At 39.7% G+C, this 20683-nt stretch overlaps 1 protein-coding gene across 1 annotated transcript in view; it reads left to right on the top strand.

The window, feature by feature from the left end:
- Nucleotides 1-20683, top strand: part of NEK11 (NIMA related kinase 11) — a 103897-nt gene that overhangs the window by 76673 nt on the left and 6541 nt on the right. The window contains exons 13-14 of the mRNA XM_009280467.1: nucleotides 1641-1701; nucleotides 8528-8624. Coding sequence (XP_009278742.1) covers nucleotides 1641-1701; nucleotides 8528-8624 — 158 coding nt within the window. The remainder of the gene's footprint in view (nucleotides 1-1640; nucleotides 1702-8527; nucleotides 8625-20683) is intronic.

Raw genomic sequence — 20683 nt, 5'->3', positions numbered from 1 at the left:
CATTTACCATGTTTTTGTCTGTCTGTCTATAGATTTGCAGTTAACTGTTAGTGATAATGAAAATAAAAATAATTACAAATTTATATTAGCAGAAAATTAATCTCAATTTTCTGTTTTGAATGAAAAATATTTAATAACTTTTTAATGAAGTCCTAAAGATTCATTTGATCTTTTTTCTTTTACAAAGACAGAGAAATTATATCTGTAATATTAAGTCTGTCTTAATTCAATATTCAATATATATTGTATATATAAATAGAATGCATTCTGTAGCATTTCCTGGGCACTTTACTGGCAAAAGCCCCAGTTAGGCAGGTTCAGATTAGCTTGGTCATCTGAGGTGACTCAGGCGCTTTGGATGGGCTGCAGAACTGGAAGCCCTGGTGCTGACTTTATCTAGCCAGGACCCCACAGGCTGCTCCAAAAGGGCAAAGAGGCTCCTTCAGACCTACGAGCCTTTGAGTTATCTGTTGAAATGGCCAACCAAGAAGCTGATTCCCATCTTGCAAACCTCAGCTAAAAAAGCAGAGTCTGTTTCAAATGTAAGCTCATGAAACAACTTAGGGTTATAAGAAGTTAGATCATGCTCATCCATAACAGCTCTCACTTGCACCGAAAGGTCAATAACCAGCTGACAGTCACTGCCAACAATTATTGTTATCCTGTTAAGGTATACTGGCAGTTCCTCAGTTTGAGAAACTTAGAATGAGCATTTTGAGTAAGATCACAGAGAAACATAAAGCAGATTGTCCATTATAGAAGCTGAGGTCAATATTGTTTCTTTTTATTCCAATGTTTTAAATTTTAAAACCATAGGCTTCTCAATATTTTTTAAAATACAGATTTTTGGCAGATTTTTCAGCAAGGTCAAGATTTTGACTTTCAGTTTTAAATAGCCAAGAAATGCCATGTTGTCGAATGGGATGTGGCAGCAGCTTCTAGAAACCAAGTTTCTCTTGGGCTTTAACAAAATTGTGATCTGCTTCCTGGAGCACAATCATTGACTAATGGCCAGATCTTTAAATTTTGTCTGTGTACACAAACAGCGTTTCTCATGAAAGGTACCATGGCAAAACTTTGAATTGTCTGTCTGGTAACAGAATACTTGAAATAGAAAAGTGCTAAAATCTTTTCCTAACTAAAATTTTTTCAATTAGTCATTGTTACCAGATATGTAAGTAGATGTAATTACATGAAACATGAGTATTAATTTGCAGTGGGCAGCTATCATAAGCATAAGAAATTCTGGCATAGTTAAGAAGTACATACTTGCCTTTTTCAATGTAATATTGTTTTAGATATTCCAGGACTAACCGATGATAAAATGCTGGTGTATTTTCAGAGATTGCACACCACCCTCCACAGTAAACATACCTTTTTTAAACTCCATGCACAGTTGTTCTACACACTTGTGTTCTGCAAGGAATCTGATGTAAACAATTGTTTGTATATAACATCATTCCCAAGCCTGGTGTTTTAGGAGAAGAAACTAAGCAATGTAGACCCTTTGTAGTCTAGTGTTGACACTCATTGGTGTAAGTGATGTCCTTTATGTTTGTGGGATCATACCTCTTGTACATAGTGTTTATATTTAAGTTTGTGCTCACACTAATGCTATTCCTTATTTCATTTATCCACAGGACAGTGATATTGAGGCAATGGTCAAGTATTTGGAGAGTGTCCTGAATAATAGCTCATTGGGTAAGATGATATCTCTTCTTTAAATGTAATGGAAGCAGCTATTAGCAGTCTGTATTCATCACAGTCCAATTATTTCCATTTTGCAACAAAATAACTCAAAAAATGTGATCTTATTGAAAATTGCTTCCTTAATCTACTGCAGAGAAGTATAAATATGCCAAAAGAAAAGGCATATTTAAGTTATGTGCTTTTATTGAAAATAATAGAGCCATAAAACATGATGGTCAGAAGCATGGAATGTTATAACAAAAGCTTTTAAAAACTTGGCTTCTTCCATCTTTTTTCTGGAGGAAAGTATTTAAGGATATGTAGGTTGTTTTATGGTTTCTAGTACTGGTAAGAATAACAGAAAATTAATTAAAATATTTAAAATTTTTTTAAAAAATGATGATCCAGGTTTGGATAATATTGATTTTATTTTACAGTATCTCATTACAGGCACAGAAAAATGACTGAGAATTTAAGCTTGCAATTTAATCCTAAAATCTCTTGCAAGTTCTTGCTATAAATTTAGAGTTTGAAAGCCTGGTTTCTTATGTTCTACCTAAAAGCTAAAAAGAAAACTTAAGTGAAAGAAGGCTATTTACTGAGGCTGGCATAGTCACTGTCCTCGAAGACCACCGGGTTGGACTGTGCCAGCAGCAGCCTGCGTGTGGGTTGCATGAAAGCCCAGCTGAGTTCCCAAAGGCTCCCATGGGAACCGCAGTCTTGTTTAGCTGCCTCACTTACACTCATCCAGTCGGGATAAACCTGACTCAGTATTATCTTGTGGCTCTGACACGAGAATGTAGGGGAAGCCTGGGAAATCCTCCTTGTAGATGTTCCTCCAGTGCTGAGTTCTGTTTCACCTCTACTCATGAGCATGGACTGATGGGAAGAGAGAACCAAAGAAGAAAAAGGATGAAAGGGGGTAATCAAAGCTGTGGCAGTCATAGTCTTGTAGCCACTGAATCATGTCTGGTCACCTTCTGGGTCCCACGTCAGGGGGATCCTTAGGACTGGAGGAAGGAACATTCACGTCCAGTTTGTCTTCACACTAACAGAGATCCCACAGTCTTAAAATTCTGCACTCATTTATGCATTTGCAGCATCATTGTCTGCAGTGGGTTTGCAGAAGTGGAAATAGGGACAAAATTTAGCTCTATAGTTCAATATTTTGTTATTTTAATGAAAGAGAGGAATTGCCTTGAGGGCTTCTGGGAAAAACCCAAATTATAAGCCAAAGTCAGACAGTGGTATTTTAAAAAAGTTTTAGTATTAAAGAGACTCTTGTCTTCTTCTTTTTCTTTCAGTATTAAGAACAAGAAGATGCCTTTTTAATTTATAATATTAAAGAACTAGATTGTGCTTTAATAAATAAAAAAATCTCTGACCAGTCTGTGCTGAAACTTAAAACCTTTCTCCAAGCTGAGTTAGTAATTAGGTATTTATGTTCTGTTCCAAACAAATATATGTGACGATAATAAGAGAGAAATCTGCTAGGGTCCCTTTTATCTTTGTATGCTCAGCGTCACTGAGGAAGTTTAAACATTTACTATTTTAAGTTAAGTATCAATACAGGCTGGGGGATGAAGGGATGGAGAGCAGCCCTGCCGAGAAGGACTTGGGGGTACTGGTGGATGAAAAGCTGCACATGAGGCAGCAACGTGCGCTCGCAGCCCAGAAGGCCAACCGTATCCTGGGCTGCATCAAAAGCAGCGTGGCCAGCAGGTCGAGGGAGGCGATTCTGCCCCTCTACTCTGCTCTGGTGAGACCCCACCTGGAGTACTGCATCCAGCTCTGGAGCCCTCAGCATAAGAAAGGCACGGACCTGTTGGAGCGGGTCCAGAAGAGGGCCACGAAAATGATCAGGGGGGTGGAACACCTCTCCTGTGAAGAAAGGCTGAGAGAGTTGGGGTTCAGCCTAGAAAGGAGAAGGCTCCAGGCAGACTTTATAGCAGCCTTTCAATACTTAAAAGGGGGCTTATAAGAAAGACGGGGACAAACTTTTTAGCAGGGCCTGTTGTGACAGGACAAGGGGGAATGGCTTTAAACTAAAAGAGGGTAGATTTAGACTAGATATAAGGAAGAAGTTTTTTTAGCTGAGGGTAGTGAAACCTGGCACAGGTTGCCCAGAGAGGTGGTGGATGCCCCATCCCTGGAAACATTCAAGGTCAGGTTGGACGGGGCTCTGAGCAACCTGATCTAGTTGAAGATGTCCCTGCCCACGGCAGGGGGGTTGGACTAGATGACCTTTAGAGGTTCCTTCCAACCCAAACCATTCTATGATTAAGTTCTTCCAATGTCAAGCTACAAAGCTGCAGTTGAGATCATTTTAATGTGTTTGCTAACATTCATTTATACCTTGCTTTTTCTTCACTGGGCTGCAAATTCATGTTACATCAAAATTTTCTGTATATGGTGCATTTTACATAAGTTAGATACTTGTTCTCTTTGTTCACCCTAAAGCTAGTTATGTCCTCTTCCAGGTTTGCATTTCTTTAACTGATCACTAGCAATTTGGTTATAGGCATGGGATTGCCAGTGCCAGCCTGTGCCTCACCTCTTGTCATCCCATGCCCGTAGTCCTTTACACCTCATCCTTTGTCCCCACTTTTCAAGGCATCAGCTGTTGTACCAGGCCTGTATTTCGCTACATTAATTTACTTAAGTTAGTTATAAATATGTCATTCTGCACAGAATACTACTATCCATCTAAAAATGTGGGTTGTATGATACAAAAATAAGCGGAAATAAAACAAAATAGCCACAACTACCTGGTCATTAGAAGAACTGCTGTTACAGCTTAAGCAATTAAATCAAAGTTCCTGGCAGGTCAAGACAAGTTCAGACAACACCTGAAGCCTTGCAAACTCAGGTCCAAGCGTGTGGCCTGGTACTAGCAGTGGCAATACCATATTATTGAGCTACAGAGGTACAACATCATTATAATAGCTACTCCTGAAAACAGTACGGATTTCATGGCAATAATAGGGCAGATGCAGAAATCTGGCCTGGCCAGAATTTCTTGTAGTGTCTTTCATTGATAAAGGTATTGTGAAAAAATTATGTGCCATTTCAAGCAGGTGCTAGAGAACATCTGAGTAGAATAAAACTAGAACTTTTTTTATGTCAGCAAGGGCTGTGATAAAGAGGATGCAATAAATATACATTGTTTTTCCACAGGTGGATTTTCTTTGGTATAAACCCCAGTTTATACTGAGGTAAAAGGGTACTTGCTGAAGGGTAAAAGGACTTTTGAAGTAACTGAGCTTTCTCATCAAGATTTCCCACTGAGTCACTGTGAATACCAGTGCTTTAGTGTGGTACAAGGCTCATTTTGGGTTGGCTATACAGCTCCATGTGGAGTATATTTGAAATAAGATAGTCCATGCTGATAAAATTTGAAAAATTGGGAAGATCCCAGAAAAGAACTGCAAAATGAAAGGAAGTTTGAAAAACTGGTTTTACAATTTACTAAATCTGCTTAGCTTAAAGGAGGAGAAAGTTAGAGGCAGTTGGGTCACTTTGTATTGTTCGTAAACTCAGGAAAATACATCTGATTCTAAGGAGCTTTTTAGAAAGCTTTGTAGAAAAAGTCATTGTAGGATCTCATATGTAGCAGTGAAAGCTGAAGAAAAATTCGAAATCCAAACAGAAGTCTATGATTCAGTGGAGATAATAGCTTCACAACACATAATGGCTTACCAAGAGGTGCAGTAGATGTCTATCACCAATAATTGGGTTGTTAGCAGAAATGTTGGTAGGAATACCTTTGGGCCATAATGTATGAAAAGTCTCACCAGATAATCATAGTCACCTGTTTTAAATGTAAGTACTTGTGAATAAATGTCAACCAGAGGATTTGTTTCCCTACAGATACTTTCATCTTCCCTTCGACAGAGTAGAAGGATGCAGTGAGAGCCCCAAATTGGTGCTGCATGACCTGAGAGGACAAAGATCTTTTGCCCTTTTGCCCTATGTTGTTCTCTGCAGTACTAGGCTAGATGCTGGGAGAGTATTTGTCTTTGAAATACATTTAGAAAGCCACAGTACCTGGTTTTGACAAGTCAGCGCTCTTGTTGTTTCATTTGATTTTGTTTAATGAATCAAGAATGATATATTGCATAAAACATGCAAATAGTTATCTGGCCACTTTTTGAAGAAGCATAGTTCCTTGTTCTGTGTTGATGTATGGTTAGGCAAACTGCTCAAAGCTGGGTGCAAAATATATTGTTAATCAAGTAACTGCTTCTAAGAAAATACCTCTGAGATAGAAGTTGGTGTGGGTTATGAATCACCCCAGGAAAAATTTTTGAGGCTGCTTGTAGCAACAACGTGAAAAGCTCTTACCAGTTTTCACTGAGAACTCATTTTTTTTATGACTAACCACACCTTTGCAGCATCCTACAATCTTTAGTCCTTGCAGCTGCCTCATAGTACCCAGAAAATCATATTTAATGGAGAGGAAGATAGATATTAGTTTTCATGTAGAGAATAAGTTTTGCTTGGCCAACTGCCAATGTGGAGAGTAGACAAAGTACAAATTATTTAGCCTGAAATCCCAGAAAAAACAAGAAGGATGTCTTTAATAATGAAATGTTGGAGGAGAAGGAGATATTGTAGCAATAAATAGATTGAACCCACTAAGCGGAAAGAGTATGCTGAGCTCTTACTACAATGATATATCCTGTAATATTGGTAATACTAGGATTTAGCTGAGGCCTGTGGTTAAATGTTCTCTTTCTTAAGAGAATGCAAAGATTATATTTGCCTTAGACCACTGGTGCTCAGGGCGTCAATTTTTTATTGCTTTCGAAGCCCAAAGCCCCACATCTGGACCTTAATTCTACACCAACTCAAAGAGGAGCATACCACCCAGTAAGTCATGAGCATTGCTTTGCATAGTGCTTGGGGTTTCCTCAGGGCCACCCTGAGGATGGTGAATTTTCCAACGCTGCTAAAGTAATTGAATGCTTACAGACCCCATGTAAAAATGTACGGATATGCATGTGTTGTGTTACAGTAAATGATCGGGAAATGTTTTTTGCATTGATGGGTGAAGTTATTGGTTGCTAGTAAGAATGGAGCTTGTTATTTTTCATCTTTTAAACTATGTTAACTATACCTCAGTTGCAATACTTAGGCACCAGACAACTGTGAGTCATTAGGTGTAAAGAGAAGTTAGGAAAATGTTTCAAAAAGTCAAATCATTTGTCCATAGCCAGATAACAGTCGGAAATCCATTTCTTCTGTGGTCTCTCTCCATGCCTGCTTCCTATCTTCTGAATCCAGCAAAGTTCTGAATCCGGCAGACACTTACGGTGAGCGATTCAGTAGGGTCCCTCATGACAGAAAGTTTTAATCTCGGTATTCAACCTTATGTGATCAGGATCTAGAATCATGTAAGACATCGGAGCTTATCTCCTGGGAAAGCCATGATTATGCATTCCAGGGAAGCATTCAGTACTCTCTGGGGGTGTCTATACTGCTCATAGCAGGAAGGTAGCTGCAAGCTCCCTCTGGCTGTAGGTGATCAATGTTAATGCAATCCAAACTAAACACCAGCTGCATCCAAGCTAAAAACCCCTGCTAGGAGGGGAGAGCGTGTTCATTTAGACAAGGCATTGTGCTAGCGTGTTTGTGTGACTTTTGGCTTGTTCATATCCTAGGCAGAGCCCTCCCGCGTCTGTTCAGAACTTGGCCACAGCCCACACATTTTATGCAGGATGTAGTTCTACCATGGTATATGTTCTCCTCTTTTGGGAAGTGAATTTCTAATGCCAAATATTTTGCAAGAAGAAACTAAAATAGCTGCTTTGTTTGGCTTAGCAAATTGAAAGCTGAAGTAGGATCTTTTTTTCCCAATTATAAACAAATGAAAGGAGTATGCAAAAGGGAAGGGAAGAACTGAGTAAGCCCAAGGAAAGGACTGGCATAGGAGAAAAATGAGCAGGAACTAGCCAATAAAGAAGTTTTGCTGGGAAATTAGAGGAGAGATCTTAGCTACCAGGTCACAGTGAGGCTCTGGAATTGTCTTGCAATGGGAGCAGTAGGGGCAATAAATAAATAAATTCCTTAAGTTAAGCAGGGACTTGTGTGGTATGATGGACTGGCAACATGAAATTGCAGGATATTTGAGCTGATAACCCTGACAGTCCTCTGTGATTAACACTTCTGTGTTCCTGTAGATGAGTACCACAGCGGTCTGTGAACATTAGGTCCTTAAATATTGCAACAGCCCACGAGGCCTGTAAACAGAAAGAATGTGCATGTGTGTATATGCATATGTATATTTCTCACATATATATATCTGTATTTACATATACAGATACGTTTATATATATGTACACACACACACACACAAAAAGAGTACCTTCATCTGAAGGGGAAAGTGATGTCATAAGTTAAATACTTTCAGTTCACAGTAATGATCAAGCTAAAGGAGAGACTCGCCTGTTAGGAAGAAGCTTCTTACTCTTATAAATAAGTGCAAGAACAATGGAGGAAAATACATATTGTCTAAGCAAATTTCATTTTGTTGACTATTTATCTGTCCCAGCACTTCCTCAAGTGACTGTTCTTTCTGTTGTAATGTAATTCCCTGTACGCTACACAGAAGGAAAATTGTTGTTACAATTCTGGTGCCTTTAAACTATAAATCTACTTGTCCCTCAGAAAGGAGTTGCCCTTAATGTGCATTTAATAATCTAATTAATCTTTAATTAATGTGGCACTACCTTGTGAGAAACAGGAATAGTCTTCCTCCTTCTGACTGCCCTTGACTCTGCAATAGAGCTCGGAGATGAAGGTGAATAAGGTTATGTGTCTGTGCATTGATTTGTAGGCTCGGGGACTGTCACCGGAGTGTCTCCAGGGGTGCCCCAGGGATTCAGAGCTCTCAACAGCACTATGGCTGAGACCAAACTGAAACGCATGAGGGAGTAAGTAGCATATTTATGTGTTACCAATATTCAGGCAAAGAGGATGGATTTGAAAAACTGCAGAACACAGCAAAGAAAATCATGTGTTGTTTCCCCACCCCAAAAAATCCCTTCAGCAAAAAGAAGTGGATGGTAAGGTATTCTTTACAGATGATGCTACTTGCCTCCACAGAGGATGAAGGTTGGCTGTCACTTCTGATTGTTTTCTCGTAATCTGCACAATCACTGTCATCCTTCCAGGATATAGTTTGCCTTCACTGCTGTCGGTGTCGTTCTGAACTTTGCTTTCTTTATTAGCTCAGCACATGCGCATAAATCACCTGCAGATACCCATGTTCCCACCATGTTTGCTCCCTCACCCACATTTCATTCTTGCCTGGAATGAAAGACTAATGGATTTGTTTCCCATGATGATATGATGATTTAAACCAAACATGATTGCTGCTGTTGGCTGGGATTTTCAAATGAGACACAGGAATTTACATGTGCAGCTCCCTTTGAAACTCATTGTCTAATTGCTTTCAGCATCATTGAAACCCCAGCTTTATTAATAAAGATTTCAGTGTCTTAAAACAAAGACCTGTGCTTCCTTTCTAGAATGTACTGATTAACGTATCTTGAGCTTTTATCTTGATTCAGTAATTTCTGGCCTTCCAAGATTTATTGCACCCTAATTTAGGTACTGATCTGATAATCATAATGCTATGTGTTGTTTCTGAACTCAAATTTTCTTTGCAGTATTGCAACATTCAACTGATCTCAGATTGTGAAGTCTTTAAAAAAGGGCAGTTTTCTCTTGTGTGGGTGGACAGTGCCAACAATATGGTGGATGTTATCAGAATACAAATAAGTTCAAATAGTTAATACTAGTAGTTATTTAAGTGAATCCCCTGAAGAAAATGAATGCAACCACAACAGCATTGATGCCAATCATTGTTTAAAAGAAATTACGGTGCCAAGTGCACCGTGTATTCAAGGGAAATACCAAACAGGTTTACTCCAGATAGAAGTTGTTCAGTTTTATGATATTTCAAGATGCAGCAGCTCCTAGGGTTTCACTTCATGGCTTAGCCTTTATTGTGCAACCAGTCAGCAGGTCTCACAGCCTGCCACTCTGATTGCTTTCCATTCCCTTTTCATGGAAGGTACTTATAAAAATAAAAAAAATGCATCATGTTGTGCCAACTAGTTGCAAGGTAAGGTTGTTTAGTCAAAATGCCCACTAATCTTACAGCCTTCCCCTTGTGTTCTCGTGGTTACAGGATAAACCTTAACTATTTGAACTTCATGGTCATTGCCTTTAGGGCTGAGGTGCGATTAAATCACTTGCTTCTTTCAAATTCTGTTTTTCCAGTGCTGTTTCATGGTTTTCACAGTTTGTTGGTTCTGATAGGTTAAGCACGTAGTGGTGGTTAAATGCTGAAAAATTTGGAAGTGCTGTTATATGATCCTTTGGAAATGTTACATTTCAGAATAGTTTATAAACTAGCCATATGCTAATGAAAAGCCTGATTAACTGCAGTAATTCACATTTAACGCATTAAACTTCCTGATTTTGGAACACTTTCCTAGTCATTTCATTCCTGAGTGAGAACAGTCAGCTCGGTCTGTAGGCGAAAAGGCGCACCCAACCGGCATCTTGAGAACTTCCAGCAGACCGTACCCATGAACGATTTTCAAGTTACATTCATTAAGAGAACAAAATAAGGGGGGGGGGGGGGTGGTTTTGGGTTTTTTTTGGTTTTTGGTGGTTTTTTTTTTTTTAATTTCTGGTTTAGGTTTTGATGACAAACTCGCCCAGCTGTGCTTTCAGAGTGGGGAAAGGTCTGTTCTGCCCATAATAACTTCACTTGTTTCCCTCTACTGGCTGCAGACTAGTATTCTTCCACTGGCCTTTCTTCTGTGTATAGCAGTGTCTCAAATTCACATTTAACGCATTAAACTTCCTGATTTTGGAACACTTTCCTAGTCATTTCATTCCTGAGTGAGAACAGTCAGCTCGGTCTGTAGGCGAAAAGGCGCACCCAACCGGCATCTTGAGAACTTCCAGCAGACCGTACCCATGAACGATTTTCAAGTTACATTCATTAAGAGAACAAATTAAGGGGGGGGGGGGTATGTTTTGGGTTTGTTTGGGTTTTTTTTGGTAAATGAAGGTACAGATCTCCTTTTGTGGACTATTTAAAGAAGTCTATCAAAATATTTACTCAGGTTATTGCCCTTTCTCCTAAACATACTATGACCTTGTCATTTTCTGAATATGTAAAGGCGAGGGAGTACGTTAATTGCTTGGAAGTTAGGGTGTTAAGAAACAAGTGAGTGAGCACAGTACCCTGCACACACATACACAAGGAGATCCCTGCAAAGTCTTACACATGGCCAGTCTGCACACAGAGCACAGTGGGGGAATTTTCAGTGGTGAGAAGGAAGTACATCTGGCTGCAGAATGATGCATGAAGCCTCAGCTGCTCTGCTCATCCCTCAGCAAACTTCACATGATGTGTTGTACTTCATCCACACAGCAGTGCCGCTTAGGCAAGGCTAATATAATTTAAACTTGTGCTATTCAGTTTTACACAGGAAGCCACAGACTTATGGTGGGGTCTTCCAGTTGACAGCTTCTAATGAAAGAGAGAATGTGGGTTTTTTGTCTTAAAGAAACTGAGTAGCTGGAGTTCTTAGGAGGAAACAGAAAAGAAGAGCCCTGGAGACAATGTGGAAGTGCAGTGAAATCTGTCCAGGTGGCAAGTCACTATAGAAACAGAAGTATGAAGGTTTGGGATCAGTGCCATTTTCAGATGCTAACAGCAATAGATTCTGATGAGGGAGACTCTCTTTCATGTCATGAATTGCTCAGAAAGTAAGCATTGTGCCTATACATTACAAGTAACATTAATGAAAGAAACTCTCATTAGTTGTGAAGAAATGGTAGATTCAGGTAAAATAACACGGAGTCTAACAGCAAAAAGGCCTTTTAGCCATTTTTAATTGACACATGAATGATACGGGCTTGCAAACAACTGCAGCAGGACAGTCATTTGACTAGATGTGATGTGCTCATTGCTTGAGTCATCACAGTGTGCTGCACTGAACGTGTTCTTTGACAGCAGAGAGACTTGCTGTTTATCAGAGTGCCAATTTAGGTAGCTTCTACTGTATTCTTGTGCAGGGCTTTATACCTATATTCATGTCAGAGGGAAGTTGTGCTAAAAGTCCTTACAGGAATGTAGAAGGAAGCCACGGATGTTCTTGAATATGGTAGGTAGGAGTCTTTTGTCTTCTCCTATTTTAAGTAAAACAAAGGCTCAGGGCTTAACCTATAGACAGCCTGATAGCGTTTATGATTCAGTCACCAGCTTCCTTCATTACAGTCCCTGAATATTTTCCCTGGCATCTTCTTTCCAATTCCCGTTGCACTCTGTTCCAGCATTTTGAATTGCTGTCTTCTCAGTAAAAGTCATGATAAAATCGCCTACTCCAGTGACAACAATTTCTAGTTTGTTATACTTGGTATCACTATTCATTATAAAGTTTATAGCAGCAGAGATTTAACTTTACCTTTCAAGTGGAGTTCATTCTCTCCGCAAAGATTTCTACTTCAGTGCTCAGCATTTCGATATTGGGATCTTCTGCAGCGTTGATAAGAAATCTCTGTTTCTTGAACTAGCTCTCTCAAAGGTTATCTGAGCTTTTTCTCATTATGCTCCTTCCCAGCCTTGCATGTTAACAGTGGGAAGTCAGGCAAATATATATGAGTTGTGTGACTCATATTCCTCTGTCCTGGTTTCAGCTGGGATAGAGTTAATTTTCTTCCTAGTAGCTGGTACAGTGCTGTGTTTTGGATTGAGCATGAGAACAATGTTGATAACACACCGATGTTTTAGTTGTTGCTAAGCAGTGCTTACACCAGTCAAGGACTTTTCAGCTCCTCATGCCCTGCCAGCAAGAAGCTGGGAGGGGGCACAGCCAGGACAGCTGACCCAAACTGGCCAAAGGGACATTCCATACCATGTGACGTCATGCTCAGTACATAAACTGGGGGAGTTGGCCGGGGGGTGGTGACTGCTGCTCGGGGACTGGCTGGGCATCGGTCGGTGGGTGGTAAGCAATTGCATTGTGCATCACCTATTTTGTATATTCTTTTATCATCATCATCATCATCATTATTATTATTTTCCCTTCCTTTTCTGTCCTATTAAACTGTCTTTATCTCAACCCATGAATTTTACTGTTTTTTCCCCAATCATCTCCCCCATCCCATTGCGGGGGGTGGGGACTGAGCAAACAGCTGTGTGGTGTTTAGCTGCCTGCTGCGTTAAACCACCCCAGTCATTTTGGCACCCAGTGTGGTTAAACCACAACATCCTCATATTGGGATTTTAGGCAGAGGAATCATATTAGATGCAGGAAACAGGAGGAACTGTTTCTTGGTATTTTCTGTCCTGGCCACCATCTCATTCTCATGGTGGTTCCTGTCCATAGTACTGGGTAAATTGGTGCATGTCTCAGTCTGAGAAGCTCTACTGTCACATGCTCTCCAGAGCCAAATTATCTTCACCAGAGAGATCCATGAGGAAAACCTGATGTCAGTTCCACTGATGCATCCCTATAGAGACTTTCCAACTATGCATCTCAGAAATGAACCAAGCTGTTCTTCAGAAGCAACTCCTCAAGCCAAAGCTTTTTTTCCCACCATCAGATCAAATTGTTAAACCACCTATTCTTTTTTTTCCCCTGAGGTCCATACAGCTTGTCAAAGTCTTCTTTACAAGATGTCAGAAGCTTTGGCAGTATGCATTGCCTGAAGGATTGGCTTTGTCCCTAAGGAAAGGCTTTAGAAGAGTCATTGTAGCAACCACTAGCTTGTTTTCTGCCAGCTTCTGAAAAACTTAGTAGGCAAACCCAAAGCTTTCTTCAGGCTTGGACTAGCAGCACTGATAGCTTATGAGAGGCTAAAGAGCTCAAAATCTACATTACAAGAGACAGACCCAACTTGTTTAGATCTCTAGCTGAAAAAGTTTTTCTGCTGCTTTTCAGCTTACTCTATCTTATTCTGAGGCCCTTCTTTCCAAGTTTTTGACCACCTCAACCACAATTTGACCACAATGAAGGGCCTGGCAGAAGCACAGAAGCCCTGTGGAAAGTCTTATGATGCATGCTTGACATCTCAAGTCTGTGCAGGGTTTCATGATCTAAAATGGAAAAGTGAAGGTGAGAAATAAGACAAGTGTGTGCAGAAATTTGTGGACAAGAACAAGCCTTCTTAGGGGTTTTGGTGCAGTTGGCTATATTCACAATGGCACCTCCCTATGTTAGGTAGTATTTGTATCCCAGGTGTCCAGTGAGTGGAGGCTTCCCCTTGCAGCCTCTTCAGCACTGTAGTCAAAATTCATTTCTTGGGCTTTATAAAATCAGGATTTGTGTTTTACAGAGTAAGGCTAGTTTTTGAATAATGGAATAGCTATGGAATAGACTGTATATCTTCTTCTCTCTTTCCTGAAAATATAAAGAGAAATAAAAACGTAGGAAATGAAGAAAAAAGCTTAGTACAGAGTGTTTTGTGCTCCTTTGTGGAGGTATCCATGAATATATACAATGAGTCACTTTAATAGCTGTGAACTTTAATATGCAGTTTAGAATTCAATAAAATGTATGTCAGTAAAAGGAAAAAGCTTTTATGCCCCAAATTTTAAGTAAATTAAAATCCTTTAGCACAGCAGTAAGCACCTCTTAGTCAGTCCCTGAAGTCTTACACACAGCAGCATTCCATGATCAGGCAAAAGACTTCATCATCTCCTGCTGAGTGTAAGTAAAGCCATCTTTCAGAAGTCATGGAGAAAAGGCATTTGGTGATATTTTTATTCTGTTCCTGTGAATGCTCATAACACTATTGGTTTAGACTCATGAGCAGTATGCATATATGCTGCTTGTGCTTGTGATGTTGGCATCAAATGTATCGTTTATCTTAAAAATTCGGAAAGAAAGGTCATACTGAAGTCATTGAATAGGCACTGGATATTCTTTAAGATAAGTAGTCCTAAAAATGCCTGAAGTATAGAAAACTTTTTGTACATTTATTTCTGCACATTTTTAAACTATTGCAGTAAAGAAGCTGATGGTTTGATTTAGTGTTTTATTAGATGTTGGGTGGAGCTTCCTAAGGGCCAGCTCTGAGCCTACTGAAACTGGTTTTGTTACTGACATCATTGAGGGCAGCTTTAGGTGAAGGCAAAAGCAACAAATATAGAAAAGCTAATAAGGTTTTTAGACTTCCATAAAAAAAAATCTCAGTGACCTTTTAATTGCCATTGACACTCATGTTGAAGGTGTCATGACATAAACATGCATGAGGAATAAGATGTCTTCTCACAGACATATTTGGTAGGGAAGTTTATTGACACTGTCTGAGCTATGACTGTTTTTTGCAGACGAATAGAGGACAGTATTCTTGAAGGTATTGATCCTGAAATGTTTTTGAGCATGAAATTTCCTCTTACACACACTGCAGTTGTTCTGTTCAACACTCCATTTTCTGGTAATAATTTCTGTCTGGTGATCCCAAGACATCTTACAGCATAACTGTAGCTTTTTGCTTCTCATGGGCTAAGCCAAAATATTACTTACATATCCACCCTCCCTGTCACAGTCTTTCTCACACCTCATTTTTAAAGGCCAGTCTCCATCTCTTAATTGTTTACGGCCAAATGAGCTCACTACAGAAACACATTAAACAGCTTAGCCCAGAAAGAGTTTCTCTTTCTTTTACTGTTAATCTATTTCAAGATAATTGCACAGTTACCTTCCAGACCCAGATTTGAAGGTCTGAAGTATTTTGGTTTTGCTGTTTGCTTTACAAGCAAGTGAACTGAGAATACAGTAAAACTAACCGGGAACACTAGGAGACTTGAACCTGCCTTTACGTGACCAAGCTGGGAACTCGGTTCTTGGCTCCTGTCAGGGAGAAGTGAGTGAATGCTCCCGGCTTGTGAGTCATTGCTGTCCCAAGGCAATGACTGAGACAGAAAGTGGGAATGGGTGAATCCTGGGCTCTTCCCGCCTAAGAAGAAATGAAGGTGAGCGAGGCAGTGGCTACTGCCCCGAAGAGTAGGAGTCCTCTGCAGCAGAAGCAGTAGTCCCCCCTCAAGGCTGAAGCTGGAGCTGATGGTCTAATTCCCCAGGCATTTTCCATGGGTCTTCATTCAACTTTTCTTCCTGTTGTCCATGCTGTTCCCCTTTCTACAGCAAAAATGGGCTGCCTCTCTTGCTGTCTTGGCCCTCTGTTTCTTATACTGCTCCTCTCCATCCTGCATCTGGGGATGGGAAGAGCACGTCACCTGCCAATGCCATCATTTCAGCAGTTCTTAGCAGCTTTACATTTGTTATAATGCACTTTGAAATGAATAAAGAGAACAAACTTGGTAGCTAGAGTGAGTGAGTCTATTAGGGCACGATTAAACTTTGATGTATTTTCTTGGGATGCTCATCCTGGTGCTCATTTTGCACATTACTTGAACCCCAGGTCCAACCCTTAAAATAAAGTGTAAGATTTTGTGAATTTACTTAGATATGTAAAGAAAACTCAGACTTTTTCAGCTTCTCTACTGAGCCGCATGTCATAGATCCATGAGCCATTCTGTTATCCTGAATTTTTAAGGATTTTTTTTTTAAAGTGGACAGTAATGTCATAATTGCTTTAGCACTAGAGAGAGTTTTTATCCAGTTTGAAAATTGCATTCCAGTAGCAAAACACATAAAATTGTAAGTATAGACTCACTCATTTTAAAATGTCAAGTAGCCCCAAACACTCAAAACATTAGGAGAATTAGACTAATACATCTTCTTGTTTTGCACAAAAAGCATGATTTCCCTAGTTTCTCGTGCTGTGCATACATAATGCATAGAGTGAGCTGTTCAGTTTTCTAGCGCCTTGATTTTGTCAATAGTTTGCAAATGTGAGAATGCTTTCACGCAGCATTAATTATATAGTCTGTTTTCAATACGGAACCACTTGAAGAATCTTGACAGTGTTTACTAGATGCAGCATTGCGACCTTGGGGGGTTTACAGAGGCACTTGGGAGAAATATAGGTAGGGAATGCGCAAAGGGCATTCACCAAACCCTTACCAGGGCTACTGATGTTTACTGTTTCCCACATTGCATGTCTTCATGTCTTCATCTGCTTGCTACTCTAATACTGTACTTGTCTGTAAGAAACATCTGTCCTTTTCCTTCTTTCCTTCACCACATTTTTTCTCAATCATCACATAGTGATTTCTTTGTTTTGTATATGTAAGTCATTAAGGTATACGTCTCTCATTCCCCATGTGGAAGGAGGCGAGCAATGCAGAGTTGGTATCATAAAAAATAGCCCGTGGGGTAAAACACCAGAGACTGGGCAACATGCAAACTATCTTGCATGAAGGAGAGGTTAGCAGACCCAAATCACCACATTTACCATCACTCCAAAGGGAGCAGACACTGCAAAGGGTGCAGCAGCATCAGGGGTGGCTCTGTCACAGGTCTGTCTCCTTCTGCAATGAACCTCCTTGCTGAGCAGCTTGTTTTTATGAGATGTTGGTCTTCAGAGTTTGGAGATACCAAACCAACTGTACTACATTTACAGTACTACACGTATTATGTTTACATTAGCCAGACATGGCCAAAGATTGTGACAAAACCAGAGGATACTAGTACTTGCAAGGCCTAACCTTGCTCTTAGTTTTAAGGTAACACATTAGACATGTGTGTCCATTAACATTTTTCTGCTGCTTCATCTCCTTCTGTTCCTGTACAGTACACAAGCCCAGCTGAAGGTTTCGTTAGTAGATTACTATGGGGCTTGTGATGTTTCTATCAAGAATTGTCCAGCTTCATACCAGCTGATTACATTAACCTCTCCATTGATGCACTTGATGTGTTGACAGCCTTTTAATGAGACTGGCTTATTGGTAACTCAGAAATGCATTGTTTTACATCCAATAGTAACATTTAATACAATATGGCTAAAGGCAATGCTTGGATTGAGCAGAAATATATGTTTTAATATTTAATATTATGATTGTTTCATTGAAATGCATAAGTCTGTATCTTCCCTTTGTCTGATGGGCACATTGTTAGTTTTATAACTGTCATTTTGGTGTGAGACCCTAAATCAGGAGAGACTGTCCCCCAAATTCAAGCCATGGAAAAGGAAATCAGCATTAACTCTGAATTACCACACAGCTGAATAAAAGAGGTTGCAGTTATATTCTTAAACTCTTATGAGAGCTGTATATAATTATTGACTTTTCAGAGAGAACTACTGTATCCTTGCATGCCCACATTCAAGATGCAGCTGTATATTGTGCTGTTTTTCAGACACAGCTGTCTAAAACAAATGCATTGATAAACAAAACAAATGGCACCAGGTATGTGTTAAATGTGCCTTGAATTTTTGCTTGATCTTGATCAGTGATGCTGTGTGTTAAATGTGCCTTGAATTTTTGCTTGGATTCAGTGATGCTGAATGAGTTAATGAGTTAAACTGATGATTTTTCAAAGATTCTTTGTATGCCATGACACTGTTAAAAACCAGGATGTTGTTTAAAATAATTTTAGCAAGGCTAGGAAATCTCAGAATGTGTATAAAGACACTGCAGCCCGGGGAAGTGTGTTTCAGGTAATTCTTCATGGGCACTAAACGGTATCATTTTCACCTGTCTTAGCTCCTGAAGAATAGCTCTGTACAAGCAAACTTGTTTCCTCTCTCATTTTTAATATTGGCAGTAACTTTCTTAATATAGGAAGACTTTAAAATTGCAATATTCAGGTTTGATTTAAATGACCATGTTTTGTTGTGATTTGTTGGGGGTTTTTTTGTCTGTGGGAAAAACTAAAAAAACATTTCCTCTTATGACAAACTATATTCTAAATTAGTAGTAGCTAGAATTCAACTAGCAGCTTTAAATTCTCATTAACGCTTCTTCCAAGAGCAGATGTCAGCTTCAATTCCTATTTTACAAATTCATTTATGTCAGAAAATGAGATGCATGGAGAATATTATTGTTGATATTTCTTCAGCTGTGTGTCTACAGCTTTTAATAATAAGATCCTTCTTAGCTCATGGGAAAACAAGTCCTAAATATGCTTTAGATTTTGCAGGTCTTAGAAGTAGGACATCAGAGAGTTTTGTTTGCAATCAAATTAAGGTGCTTTAATTCAGGAATTATGAAGTAATTAAGGATGAATTATGAAAATTATCATTGTGTCTTCAAGTGAAGAAATTTTCATTCAGCAGTAATATGATGAAAGTCAAAGTCCATTAAGGCTTGAAGGTGAAGTTAGGGGCTAATATTCAGATTTTCTTTTACTAGCTTTTATATAATAACTCTTTCCATTTCTTTCTTTTTTTTTTTTTAAATAAGCCCTTTTCTTAGACTTTGCTATACTTTTCACATTCCCAAGATTGAGCAGCTGTCAGCACTAGAAAGGTATTGCCCTACCTTTCGAAATGAGATCCTAAAAAAATAAATCAAGGAACTTATAATGCATTTCTCCTAGGATATGTCAAAGGGTCTTTACAGAGCAACAGATAAGCTTTGCTGCAAATGCAGTTTTGAACCCAGAGCAGTTTCTTCCAAGTTTCAGAGAAGTTTTAATCATTCATAGTCAGTTATGCCAACATACCGAATGAGAGGAAAGGGACCTTTTGTGTTGTAACTGAGATAAACCTGTCTGTACACTGAACCATGAGATGCTGTAGCAGATATCCTAAGATTTTCTGATACAGTTAGAAAACAATATTTAGTATGAGATCAAAGATATGTGATCTCCTGATTCTTTTGCAGAGTCGTTTCAGGAGATAAATGTAACAATCTTTTTCACCAAGATTCATGTTACTACTGGTTAGCTGCAAAGTGGCACGATTGTACTCTATTTTAAAGAGAAATATAAGGTTAATAAATTAATGCTCAGAAATAGCATGTTCAGGGACAAATCAGAGTTGGATGTCTTGATGGGAATGCTAAATAATACTGCTGGACTCCATAGGGATACCCTTGAGTTAGGGAGAACAGAATTTAGTGACATCTGCTGAAATTATTCTTTCAAAGATCCCCGCACTTGCTTTTATGCCCCGTGAGCCCTAATTATGACAGATTTGCCTCCTACTTTACAATATGCTTGTTGGTGTAGGATGCAGGCAGCCTGGCTGCATCCAAAAGGATAAATAAATGCCCACTGGAATGGATATTCCATGTCCACAAAGCTTCTTTTTTAAGGTTTACATTGAGGTAGCTGTGAGTAACATTAGTATTTTGAAACAACTGAATTTTCTGTGGTTGGCTTAGGAGCTGTGTGTTTGTTGCCTGCTATGGCAGAGGTGAGATGTTACTGCTGATGCCTGATCCAGAGGGAGTTATTCTTAGGTGTGCTCAGTAGTGACTTGCGCAGAGCGTGGTGACTCGGCAGCTGCAGAGCCTCTCCTTGCTCCTGAGCATGGACCACACTGCGGCTCCCTGGAGGCACTAGTGAAAACTCGGTGTTTGCGAGCAAAAAGTGCCACTTCCCTTTGAGGGTGGAAGAGGGAGAGCAGAATGGTTTTAAATGATAGTTGCTATCATGCTGAATGACATTTCAAAGTGAGAAGCTGAAAACCCCCCTAGCTGCTGATTTGTGTCATAGTTATCCTTCAAGGCAGGTGTCATGGTTTAACCCCAGTCGGCAGCTAAGCACCAGCCAGCCACTCGCTCACTCCCCCCTGGTGGGATGGGGGAGAGAATCAGAAGAGTAAAAGTGAGAAAACTCGTGGGTTGAGATAAAGACAGTTTAATAAGTAAAGCAAAAGCCGCGCACGCAAGCAAAGCAAAACAAGGAATTCATTCGCTACTTCCCATCAGCAGGCAGGTGTTCAGCCATCTCCAGGAAAGCAGGCCTCCATCACGCGTAACGGTTACTTGGGAAAACAAAACACCATCACTTCGAACATCCCCCCCTTCCTCCTTCTTCCCCCAGCTTTATATGCTGAGCATGACGTCATATGGTATGGAATATCCCTTTGGTCAGCTGGGGTCAGCTGTCCC

This window comes from Aptenodytes forsteri, unplaced genomic scaffold, assembly GCF_000699145.1.
Source record: "Aptenodytes forsteri isolate BGI_AS27 unplaced genomic scaffold, ASM69914v1 Scaffold523, whole genome shotgun sequence".
NCBI lineage: Eukaryota > Metazoa > Chordata > Aves > Sphenisciformes > Spheniscidae > Aptenodytes > Aptenodytes forsteri.
The sequence above is the reverse complement of the archived record's forward strand: the minus strand, read 5'-3'. Positions and strand labels throughout refer to the sequence as shown.